We start from the raw sequence: 12,307 nt of genomic DNA on the forward strand, positions 1-12,307 counted from the left end.
ACCGCCGATTTCGCGTCTCGGATCTCCGCGTGGACATTACCAACGATCAATCCCAACGCCGGCGGCGGCGCTCCACTGCTCAGCGCCGTTGGCGTGAGATCCGGCAACCTCCACCCTGCCGCTCTGCCCTCTAAAGCAGCGGCTGGAACAAGCAAGTGGGCAGTGTGCAGCCAGAATGGTCAGCGTTAGGTCAATTTCGGTCATTGATGAAAGAGCTCTGCAACTTTGTAACAGTGGCAAAAAATGTTTTTTAATTCATCTTCTTGGTTCTTTCGGTAAAGTCATGTAGAAGGGAAATAATAAAATAATAAAGATAAAAGATAATAAAATAATTCTCACGACGTTTCGGCCACAACGCAAGCAGCCGTCCTCAGGTGAAGAACAGGTCTGTCGGAAAGAACAGGTCTGTCGGAGTCACGAAAGCTTTAAATCGAAATGTTTTTGAATTGTTATCATCGTGATGTTCATCATATTGCCGCTATTCAAGAAAATGTTTGGTTTACATGAGGCCCTGAGATAGGGCGCCATGTGTTGTGCCAATTAAACAGCAGTCGATTTGTTTTGGACTGCGTCTTCAGTGACAAGGCCCCCCCCTTCCCCCCACCCCGTTGGCTCGGAAGCTTCTTCATAAAAGAGTTCTCTCTCTCTTTTATCTATCCACAGTAGCAAGTAGCGTGTAAGGCAAACAGTCAAACAGCTTAAACATTCTGTCTTTTTTTTTTATAAAAAAAAAAAATTACGTCTTCACGAAATGCAATAATTAGCAACAGCATTAAACACGAGACATCGCTTCGTTTCCATGCGATTTAATTCCAAATTACAAGAAGTCGTGAGAGTGCGTGGCTCGTGCTTGTCAGTGCACGGGGCACAGGAGCGCGCGAGGCAATCACGTGAGTGCACTCGCAGCATCACACGTCACGAAGCTGGCAAGTCGTCTAAGTTGCACTGCCAAATGTTTTCGCTTGATAGGCCGTTGTGCATCATCACTCGCAGTGTTTCTACGAGTTGAATGTCCTACTTTCCTACCAGCTCACCACCCCTCTCACTCTCACAACCCACTGCCCCCTCTCACATCTGCACACTCCTTCACCTGCGCGTCGTACATTTTTGCTTCGTTCATTCGCCGCAACAAGCCCCCTCGCTTGGTGTGTCCCACCTCTTGCCGCAGGCTGCCACCTCGACTCCGTAACGTGGCCCTCCTTCTGTCCTACCATCGCTCTCGACACCTCCTCACGCCACTGCCCCCCCCCCCCCCTCTTCACTCACCACGACCCCCCCCTCTCTCTGGCTGTCCCTTCCTTCCTCTGCTTCTATCATAGCTCCGGTACCCCCCTCGCCCACCCCGCCATCATCTCCCTCCCCCCCCCGTCTAGCCTTATCGTTTCTCTCATCACAATCTCGGCTACCTTAATCTCTTCTACTACGACAGACTTCCTATATCGTCTCTTCCCTTCCACCCCGCTCTGGACACCATGATGCATGATGCACCACTCTGTTGGAATGAGGCCAAGAAGTAACCTGACAATGGGCACCTTCACGACCACATAAACAATGCAACAGGCTCGGCAGCCAGTAGGCCTTCCACGGCAACGCTTTCCAGCATTTAAAGTTGAACATTTAGGCTTTCCGACCAATATTATCCAAAATATATTTTTTGTTTTACGTGATCTAACCCGAAAACCTCTATTATCTTTCCAGCATTGTCTGTTTAATGTGTCCCATCTGCTCTTTCGTGGATGGATGGAATTTCGTGTTGAGCGATACATTGTCGGGCCACCAACGTGTCCGTTCTTTGAATCGTGAACACGTCAATCCCGCGGAGCAATGAGGTCCAGCGAAAGGGGCGGCCCACGCGGCGAGATTACATTTGTAAGTCTCTCGTGCGTGCGTGCGCGTGCTTGTGCGTGCTCGTGCGTGTATCGCGATGTGACGTTCCACCAGGTGGTGAACATGCGGGCTCACATGGCTGTGGGATCCCTCACGATCAACGAGGAGCGCTCGGAAGTGGTGGACTTCTCGGTTCCGTTCGTGGAGACGGGCATCAGCGTCATGGTGCCTCGGAGCAACGGGACCGTATCGCCGTCCGCGTTTCTTGGTAAATCGCCGCTAGGGCTGCCGTGACATCTCGAGGCTCGGACGCCGCAGCCTGCCGCGCGGGAGGTGCCCGCCCGCTGGCGTCGATCGCCCCGGCGGTAAACGCGGTGTAAATATTGCGGCGGCGAATTAATATGCATCAGATGGGAAGAGATGACAGGCCATAAACTTTATATGCTTGAATTATGTCTCGTTTATGAATGACACTTTTTCGTCAAACGGTGCGAATCAGTGTGTAATGAGGTGATCCTCCTGTGGGTTTTGTTTGTAATTCCAGAGCCGTTCAGTGCCGACGTCTGGGTCATGATGTTCATCCTATGCTTACTCGTGTCCGGAATAGCCGTCTTCATCTTTGAATACTTCAGTCCCGTTGGCTACAATCGACAGCTGTCAGCCGGAAAGGGTGAGTCCCACTCCTATATATGTGTGTGTACATTCAACTTTTTTTGCACCGTACGAAGCCAATCGTGATAATCGCCATAGCCTGCAGATGCACCGGGTTTATTTTACGCTGGATTTATGTCTGCAGTGATTTTCCGCATCGATTTTTTAACGGTGGATTTATGTCTGCAGTTATTTTCTGCATCGATAAATCATCACGTTTCTTTATTAGTGTCATCGTCACAATAATCGTCATCGTCATCAATTTTCAAGGGGTGTTCGTGCACTGCTGTACATTTCATCAAATTAATTTCAACTTTGAATCTTTCTTATTTGTAATATGTCACTTTGAATGCATACGGCGAAATTAAATTAGCAAAAAAAAGTGACTGCATAGAAAAGAATAAACAAAAATGTTCATCACCCCACGATGACCAGCATGGCCAAACAACTCCCATGACAGTGGATTGACAGAGTGCTGTACAATACTTATTATATTTAGAATCTTTCACTCACCCGAGTGATTTGAATTCATCTTGTCAGCCCTGAGGGGTGAGAGTCTGGGTTGTCCGTCAGCCAGCAGGCGCATCTCCTGTCTCCCTATTGTGCATTAAGCCCTCTAACCATAGTACCTCCTGCCTCGATGAAAGGAATATTTTTCCCAATACGTTTCCCAGCCATTTAAGACATTGCAATTAAAACAATGTAATTTCATGGACGTATAATTACGCTTTCAGCTGTAAAACTTCGTGGCATATACCGTCTGCTTTAATCTTCCCAATGTTACATCACCAAATTAATGACACCTTTTTATATAATCACATTTTACAACTTGAAATCAATATGCTTAAAATTCACCATCATTCCTGCATTTACACGGGCAAGATGACCAGTGCATCATCATCATCATCATTATCCAGATCACGTGCGTGAGATTTAAAATCCATGGAACGTTGCAAAGAAGCCGTTGTGCTCAACGAGTGAATTGCACATGTCATAGACAAGAGCCATCGATTGATCAGCGGACCATTTCTCGTGGTTATGGAGTAGCGCCCAATGCATGGAAATAAGGACAAGACGAGCCAAGGAAGCCGTGGGATTGAATCAAGGACTCGGCACGTTCGTCACAGACGCTGTGGCCTTAAAAGAAAAAAAAGTACATAATAGGTGACATTTTGTGCAGTGGCCATTTTTTTTCACAGCGCATGAAAAATGGGCCATGGCCTGAAACTTCAATCGTTTATTTTATTTGTTAAAGGCCACAGTGTTATTTCTGAATGCGTTGAGTCGTTTTTTGTTACTGCCGCTTGTTGCACCACTGCCAATACAGCAGCAGCCGCAGCTGCATCACCAAATAATGTGTTTATATTGATTCAGTCAGCCTGCATGGGCACATTTGAGGCGTAGAGATAGTTTCGTGTGACCGCAGTACCTACCTACGTTTGTTGTCAACAGCTCTTGATGAGTCCGATAAATTCCGGGAGAATCACAAATTGTTTATCTAGCCAGCATGAAGACTTAACATCGCAATTCCAGACAAGATGCACAAATCCTGCCAAACGTTTACAAAAAGTGGCAAAGGTACCATATTGATAACTCACACCAAAGCAATATACATTTCAGACAATAGAAATATCAATGAATAAATACATAAGATATCACTGAAATTCATTTTTAGATGTCATTTTAAGCATTGCTGATCATCAACAGTTTTATATATACATATTTCTTCTCAGAAAAAAACGTGATGATTCGAGAAAGTGCACTGCATCACATCTGGAAAGATGTAGACGAAAACCGGTTAAAACTAGATTTAAAACATAAAAGAAAAATATATTAGAATAGAATCTTCAGTGAATAACGTCCCGTGGGGTGGTGGTGGTGGGGGGAGGGGCGGGAAACCCTCGTGGATTGATTCTGACGCGTGTGGTGCCGTGCGCGCGTTTGTAACGCGTTCACCTTTGCCTGTTGTTCTTTGCCTCTCCGCAAGAATTCGGAGGGCCGGCGTTCACCATTGGCAAGTCCATCTGGCTTCTCTGGGCCATCGTGTTCAACAACTCGGTGCCAGTGGAGAACCCGCGGGGAACCACCAGCAAGTTCATGGTCTCCGTTTGGGCTTTCTTCGCCGTCATCTTCCTCGCCAGCTACACTGCCAATTTGGCGGCCTTCATGATCCAGGAGGACTACATTGACCAGGTCTCCGGTCTCAGCGACAAAAAGGTAAAACGATCTTCCCCTCGCCCTCTTGCAATGCTTCTGGATTCTCTTACTCGGAAAGAAAGAAAAGAAAACCGAGATAACACGGCCCCATTCTGAAAACTACTCGTGTACGATTAAAAGCTATTTGGAAATTACGTAATTTGGAATGTGCAGCATGCACGTGTCTATTCATGCAATCCTTTTAAAGCATTGGTCTACATGTATAAGTCGATGTGGCATTTCACGTTTTTCACTGAATTAAAATGGAACTTTTTTTAAAATCCATAACGACAATGATAAGGGAATTCACAGACACCGGGATATTTTATTTTAAAAAATTGTTGTTGTTGTTTTGCGGTTAGGTTATGTTAATGGCTCCCTCCCCACCCCCCGATTCATATTTAAATAAAATCGCCACGGCGTTCCCTGAGCTTAACGCCGTGTGACGTTCGCGATGTGAGACACATTAGGGAGACAATGGACGGGATCGCAGTTCTCGGGCCGTCTCTCGCGCTATCGCTGCTCACCGAGAGGCAGCAGCGGGGAGCGATGGCAACACGCCGCTGTAATAACGCCCGTGTCATGCGGCACTCCGCAAATCACCTTATCGCGCCAGGAAGTATGGTGGGATTCATCTGGTCCTTTAATGGACTTTAAGAGAACATGGAATGGATGGAGATAACAGAAGATATCTTCCAGGGGAGAAATTTTAAGTGCCCTACGCTTTCTCATTCGCCGTCTTCGCTTTTCAAACGATTCTTTCACCAGCATGGCCCATTTGTGTTTTGGGTGGGGGGGAGGGGGTAGAGAGAGTCGGGAGGGGGGGTAGGCAAAACAAATCTGTGGGTATAAACATCTCTCAACTCCAGAGGGGCTGTAGTTCCAAAAATATCAAAAGCACATTCCACACACAATTGGTTGCCACTGATGCACCTGCAGCTGTTATTCCTCTGTCCGAAAATGGAACTGTCAAATTTGTTATAAATATCCACCAAAAATAGACTGAATAAAACACAACAATACATTTAGTAATATTTACGTGTGTATATTTGACACGAACGTTATTTAAGTACTTAAATCAAGCGAACGCAACTGTGTGAGAAGTCTGCATTATTGCGCAAATATAAATCAACGTTAAATTATACATTATTAGGAGAACAACTCGGCTCAGGAAGATTATTTTAGGCTGATCATTGTGCAATTACTAATCAAGGAACAGAAAAAAATGAACGGGTGTTGGGTGACTATTGGACTAATATGTAAGCAGACAAGCATACAATCAGTAGCAATTGAAATGTAGAATGCGCGTTCCACACCAGGATCCCAATGCGCAATGCACGAAAAGCAGAAAACAAAAACAGAACCAGGGCAACCGAGCAAACTAGAGAGGGAGGGCCACTTTAAACGAGATGGGGGTTCTAAGCAGACTTGAATCTATCTACCGACTCTGATTTCCTGACTTCAAGTGGCGAGGCATTCGAAACGCAATTGCAAGTGAAGTTACCAGAAATAATGTCTTCACTCGTCGGTACATTTCACTTGTCGCTCCTTTCACCCTCAAAGGACAAGAAGACTGAAAGCAGAGTTAGAGACACAGAGATACAGAGAGACACAGAGACACAGATAGACAGAGTGAGACAGAGAGAGAGACACACAGATGGAGACAGAGTTAGAGACACAGAGAGACACAGAGTTAGAGACACACACAGAGACACAGAGAGACAGAGTGAGACAGAGTGAGACACACAGAGACACACAGAGACAGAGTGAGACAGAATGAGAGACACAGAGACACACAGAGAGACAGAGTGAGAGACACAGAGACAGAATGAGACAGAATGAGAGACACAGAGACAGAGTGAGAGACACAGAGACAGAGTGAGACAGAGTGAGAGACACAGAGACAGAGTGAGACAGAGTGAGAGACACAGAGAGACACAGAGCGACACAGAGAGACACAAAGACACAGAGTTAGAGACACACAGAGAGACAGAGTGAGACACAGAGAAACACAGAGAGACAGAGTGAGACAGAGTTAGAGAAACACAGAGAGACAGAGTGAGACAGAGTGAGAGACACAGAGTGAGACAGTGAGACAGAGAGACACAGAGTTAGAGACACACAGAGACAGAGTGAGAGACACAGAGTGAGACAGAGTGAGACACAGAGAGACAGAGTGAGACAGAGTCAGAGACACAGAGAGACACAGAGAGAGAGAGGGAGACAGAGAGAAAAAACACTTGCCAGTTTATGGAAATAAATCAATTTAATGCATTAATATCTAAATTTGAATTCACATGTCTAGATGCGGAGTTGGGTTTCCCAGCTGGCGAGTGTAAAAATGGCTCCTCTGATTGTTCTGATTATTGTTCGCTTAATCCATGTCACTTTATTTTGCTTTTATAATTTTAGTCACCCAGATCTCTCTTGAAAAATGAGACTCATCCTGGTCTGTGGCGTTACCATCACCTGGTTGAAAAAACGCAAAACTGAAACTAAACCAATGGGTTGAGAGTAAATCTTTGCACATGAAGCTCATCTCGTCCCTCCACCTCCGTGATGGTCACACTCTGAGATGCGTTCGCTCCTTGAGCTGCCATTCCTTCACCAGTCCCGTCCTCTTGCTCCGTCTTCTCGCCTGGCGATACGTCTCACCGAAATCCACCTGCTTACTTGAACGATCAATCTAATGTCTCTAGTTTTGTGATAGCTCATTGATCCACGTCTTCCTTTTTACGTCTTATCAGTGCAATTGCATGTTTTTTCTCCTCACATAGTTCAATAAAAAAATGTCATTGAGAGATAAAAATAGGCGTCCATGTATTTGAGAATGTTCACGTACGCGTATCAGGCAGGACACTTTGATGAAAGAATGATAGCCGGTGGGGCAAAAATAATAACAGTGGCAACCAAGGGAGGGGAATGCACCAGAGGTGACGTCTTCCGCGGAGATGGAGCTATGAAATCGGCAGCTGCTGGGTGGATTGTGACATTGCAGGGCCATGAGAGATTGCTGCAGATCGGGGAGGCCTTCATCCAGCAGTGGATTGATCTCGGCTGGTGATGATGATGACGATGATGAATACGATTGCGCAAAATGGCTGCCTACAGCATATTGATTGATGTCCGCCTATTGACGGATGCCCATGCATTTACATGCATACTTACAGAAGTCATGCCACCGTCATGAAATATTCATTCGCAGTTGCATTCCACATTCCATTTAAGAGGCACATAAATAGCAGAGTCTCTCTGCTCCCACCACTGTCGTTCGGACGGCTCCTAACCTCCCCAGGTTTGCGAGTGCGAGCCTGTCCCTTTTTGTGAAATCGAATTTTTTTTTGTGAATTTCACCCAGTAGCCTCTTTAAAACGCTAAATTGTACACTCAATCCCGATCATCAATTGGAAGGCTACTTCATGCGGCGGTTTGGCGATGGTGGGACACCGCGGCCACGGTGTAACGGTCAGCACGCACGCGGATATTGAAACCTCGAGGTCGCCGCTCTGAGCTCCCGGCAGGGCGGAGAGAAACAAAGGGACATGTTCATGAGATTTACACGCTGCCTCTGCCCGCCCAGCAGTGCAAACGGGTAACAGCAGAGCGAGGGGCCGCAGTGGCGAGATGTTAGCTGACTCTCCTGGTATACAGGAGGTCGTGGGTTCGATCACGACCCTGACGCCTGCTGTATATTTGGAGTTTGCATGTTCTCCCCGTGGTCGCGTGGATTTTTCTCCGGGCCCTCAGGTTGTTTCCTCCAGATTTAGAAACATTCCCTTCAAGTATATGGCTGCTATACATTTCCGCATGATAAGCCACTGTGTCAAGCTACATTTTGTGGCCAGATGGCTTCTTAAAAAGTGCTACGTATCTCAGTGGGACTTACCCGGTAAAATAAAAATAGGTTGGGTTTAAGTACAATCGATCTTATTACCTTGCCGATCACTTTGCCACTCATTACAGAGTTACCCTGCGGACTGCCAGCATGAGTGATACGTTTTCATTAGTGTGCACATGTCTTATGGCCCCTAACTTTTTTCAGAGTGGAATAAGCCTGGGGCGCAGGGTTTCGACATTATCTTTGGTAGCGTCAGAAAGATGATTTTTGTAAAACCCTTGAAAAATGTGGGAACTTTGGGTAATCCATTAGCGGTGACCTCGGGGTACCTCTTGAGAGGTTTTTTTGGTTTTTCTGCATTATTAATAGGGCTGTAAGATGTAAATAAATATATATACATGTATGCGCATTGCTGGCGAAAGGGAGCTCTAGATAGCCCCTCTAGTTGGCATTTGGCCTACTCGTTCACACTCTTGCCAGACATCTTGGAGAAGGTAGGAGCACTCACACTTTACCCCACCGCATGCGAACCGCCGATCGACGAACTGCGGTAAGGCCATTTACGGTGCTGGGTGGACAATTTGAAGCGAGGGGACATTGCGGAAACTTTCCCCATTGTCTCAACTGCCATGCCGGGAGATTGAACTGATGACCCCTGAATTACAAGTCCAGCGTGCTATCCATTATAGAGGTTCATTTGAGTTCGGTTGCCTAAATATAAATGTGTCGTTAAACAAGCCACCACCCGACACAGGCAATCACGTAAACAAAACATGCCAATTCGTTATTAGTTCAGCACACTGGTGTGCTGGAGAGTAAACCCAGCGCACTGACCATGACACCACTGTGGCAGCATGCCATATGTAACCTCGACTTAACATTCACCTCATGAAGTATTTAAAGAACATTTCTTAAGAAATTAGAGGGTTGGTAGCACAACGTATGAAGACCTCTGTGGGTTGAAGTTTCATTCTTGGCCACGGCTAACCTCAGCAGCACATGATTTCTGACCTCACCCCGTTCACCAACCCTCACGAGCCTGCCTGGTGAAGTATGGTCAAACATCCCCCATAACCGACACGGCATGGGGAGGCTTTCATCCAGCAATGGATTTAAAAAATGGTATAACTTAAAGCTTAATTGTCTCCTGTTATTCAGAAGCATTCTTGAAACGCATGTCAAGTAAATTGTGTACGCGACCAATGTGTGTGGGTATGTTCGTTACAAATTATTGTCTCGTAATAAAGAACTGAGGTTTGTTTTTAACAAATTGCATTATTTCCCCCCCCCCCCCCCTTAGTTCCAAAGCCCGCTGGAACATTCACCGCCGTTCCGCTTTGGAACTGTTCCAAACGGGAGCACGGAGCGTAACATTCGAAATAATTACCTGCAAATGCACGGCTACATGTCAAAGTTCCACCAAAAGTCCGTCGAAGATGCTTTAATGAGCCTGAAAGCAGGGTAAGTTATCTGTTTTTATTATCATATCAAAGCAAGCGCACGCATGCCTTCTCGCAACACGGTGGAGGACTCATCCCCGAGCGAAATGTTCCCGGTACCTCGCGGCATCTTGCTCTGCCGTGGTGTACACGTTGAAAACTAGGGCAGACAGCAGGTATAAACACCAACACGTAAACAGCGTCTTCTAGCCTCCAGCCACAGTGACACTGCCAAGAACATTGTACGCGCACAACTCTGCGCCATGCCTTGCCCGTTTGCCTGCGGTAAAACATCTTAACACCTTCACACCCCCTCAGCGGTTCTTACAGCAGCCACTCAACTTCCTCCGCTCCTCCGGCGGCCCCAGTGTTTGCAGTTGCGTGGTTTTCAACCAGATCTGAATCAAGGACCACTCCATTCATTAATGGCTCTAACGCATTACTGCGTAGTAGAGCATTTAAAGTTGGGTGTCTTCCGTGAATATGCGGAGATGTCTCGTTCCGGTACCGTGTACCCCGGACCCATTTACCACCACCAGATTGCCTGAGGCCACAATGAGGGGAAAGTGAGTTGGACAATCATTCAAAAGATTAATCGCTTTTATTTTAACAAAACTGGAGTCTGCGTGGGCTTTGTATTCATATGATGAAAAGTAGGACTTCACATTCCAGGATGAAACGCAGGCCGGCCGGCCGGTCCAATCCTCCCGTTGCGACGACGCGTGGCGTGCAAGCCAGAATTGCGTTAATCAAGGCCGGGCTGCTACCCCGCGGCCGCGTTGCCCCGCTGTGTTCAACTCCAGCTCCTTGCCCACCACAATCACCCCCCACTCCTTGTTCCAAAGTCCCAGTCCCCTGTGGTCTAAGCGTCCTGCACAAGAACAAACCATTCAGTGGGCAAGCATCAATGCAAGGGCTGGTCGTGGTGATGGTTGAGAATTTACATGAAAATGAAACGTGTCTAGACAAAAGTGTCTTTTTTGTGATGAAAACAAAAAAGGAAATTTTCTGTCGTAATGAAATAAATTATTTGGCAGTGGTGCACAAGTACAGACAACAACAAAATAACCTCAACACATTCATCATCCCTGTATTTCTTCATGCCTCTGCCAGTCTCTCTCCATCTCTTCATCTTTCTGTGTCTCTCAATAAATCGTGTCTCTGTCTCTTCGTTCGTCTCAGTGCCTATTCATGTCTCGGTATCTCAGTCTCTCTCTCTCTCTTCATCTCAATGTCTCTCCGTGCCTGTGTGTGTGTCTCTCTCTCTCTGTGTCTTATCACTATCTGCACAGGACTGACCTCATTCTTGAGACAGCTTAGAGCCCAGAGGCTGTACACAACTTCTCCAGGGGCAGTAATCTCAGCGCAAGCCCCACACGGATTGAGTGTTCCGTGGAAATGAGCCCGAATGAAGAAATGTTTAAAGCCATCGCAGGTGTTCCTATCAGTGGATCACTACATTAATTACTTGCTGTACTACCCAGCTTCGCCTGGGACTTGGATCCATCACGCCCGGCCGCCTTTGTATCCCCAGTGGCAATGTTCACACACCACAGCAGTTACTTGTTTGAGGCTGAGTCGACCTAGGGGAGGCCCAGGACCGGTTCAAATAATCGTCACTGGTGGTGGCCGTGAGCGGGAATCGAACTCGGGTCGCCGGGTTCGTAGCGCGGCGCGCTAACCACGACACTACAATGCGTTACGCTTCCACATGCGCGAGTCACATGACAGATGTGACGTCACAGCTCACTTGCCGTGCAGAAAATATCTGCATTATTGAGCTCCCCCCCCCCCCCCAAAAAAAAAAGTGTATTTTTATCGTTTTTGCATGGTGTACAGTCTGGAAAGTACCCACATGGCAAATTTGCAGTTTGTTGCAAGTCGGGAAGTACGCTAAACATTTTTAACAGACACACATATTCACAACTTTGCCTTTTACATATATATGGAGATACATTGTCAAAAGATACAGCTGCAACATTAAATGCGTTTACATAGAACCTAACGGCCATATGTTATCGCAAATCAACTGTTGTTTGACTTCAAGCAAAGATCTCATCATATCAAGCTCGTTAATACCATTCGACACTTAATCTAAAGTTTAATGTATTAGGAAATGAACAATATAATTTACACTTATTAATACCTGACATTTGTGAGAAAAAACTCTTGTCATTATTCAGTTACGGTCCCCTCTCAGATAATAGAGCTGAGCCCTGTATATTTGGAGTTTGCGTGTTCTTCCCCTGGTCGCGTGGATTTTTCTCCGGGTCCTCCACATTTAGAAACATGTGCTTAGAGTAATTGTCTGCTATAAATTTTCACATGATAAGCCACTTCATTAAGCTATCACTTG

The 12,307-nt window shown here is 46.4% G+C and overlaps 1 protein-coding gene across 1 annotated transcript in view; it reads left to right on the forward strand.

Moving 5' to 3' along the window:
* The window catches only part of LOC144718556 (glutamate receptor ionotropic, NMDA 2C-like), a 61,836-nt gene that overhangs the window by 33,174 nt on the left and 16,355 nt on the right, over window positions 1-12,307 (forward strand). The window contains exons 7-10 of the mRNA XM_078593926.1: window positions 1,942-2,095; window positions 2,372-2,497; window positions 4,466-4,695; window positions 9,813-9,973. Coding sequence (XP_078450052.1) covers window positions 1,942-2,095; window positions 2,372-2,497; window positions 4,466-4,695; window positions 9,813-9,973 — 671 coding nt within the window. The remainder of the gene's footprint in view (window positions 1-1,941; window positions 2,096-2,371; window positions 2,498-4,465; window positions 4,696-9,812; window positions 9,974-12,307) is intronic.

The sequence above is a fragment of the Lampetra planeri genome, chromosome 5, assembly GCF_965212315.1.
Source record: "Lampetra planeri chromosome 5, kcLamPlan1.2.h2, whole genome shotgun sequence".
In the NCBI taxonomy this organism is placed as follows: domain Eukaryota; kingdom Metazoa; phylum Chordata; class Hyperoartia; order Petromyzontiformes; family Petromyzontidae; genus Lampetra; species Lampetra planeri.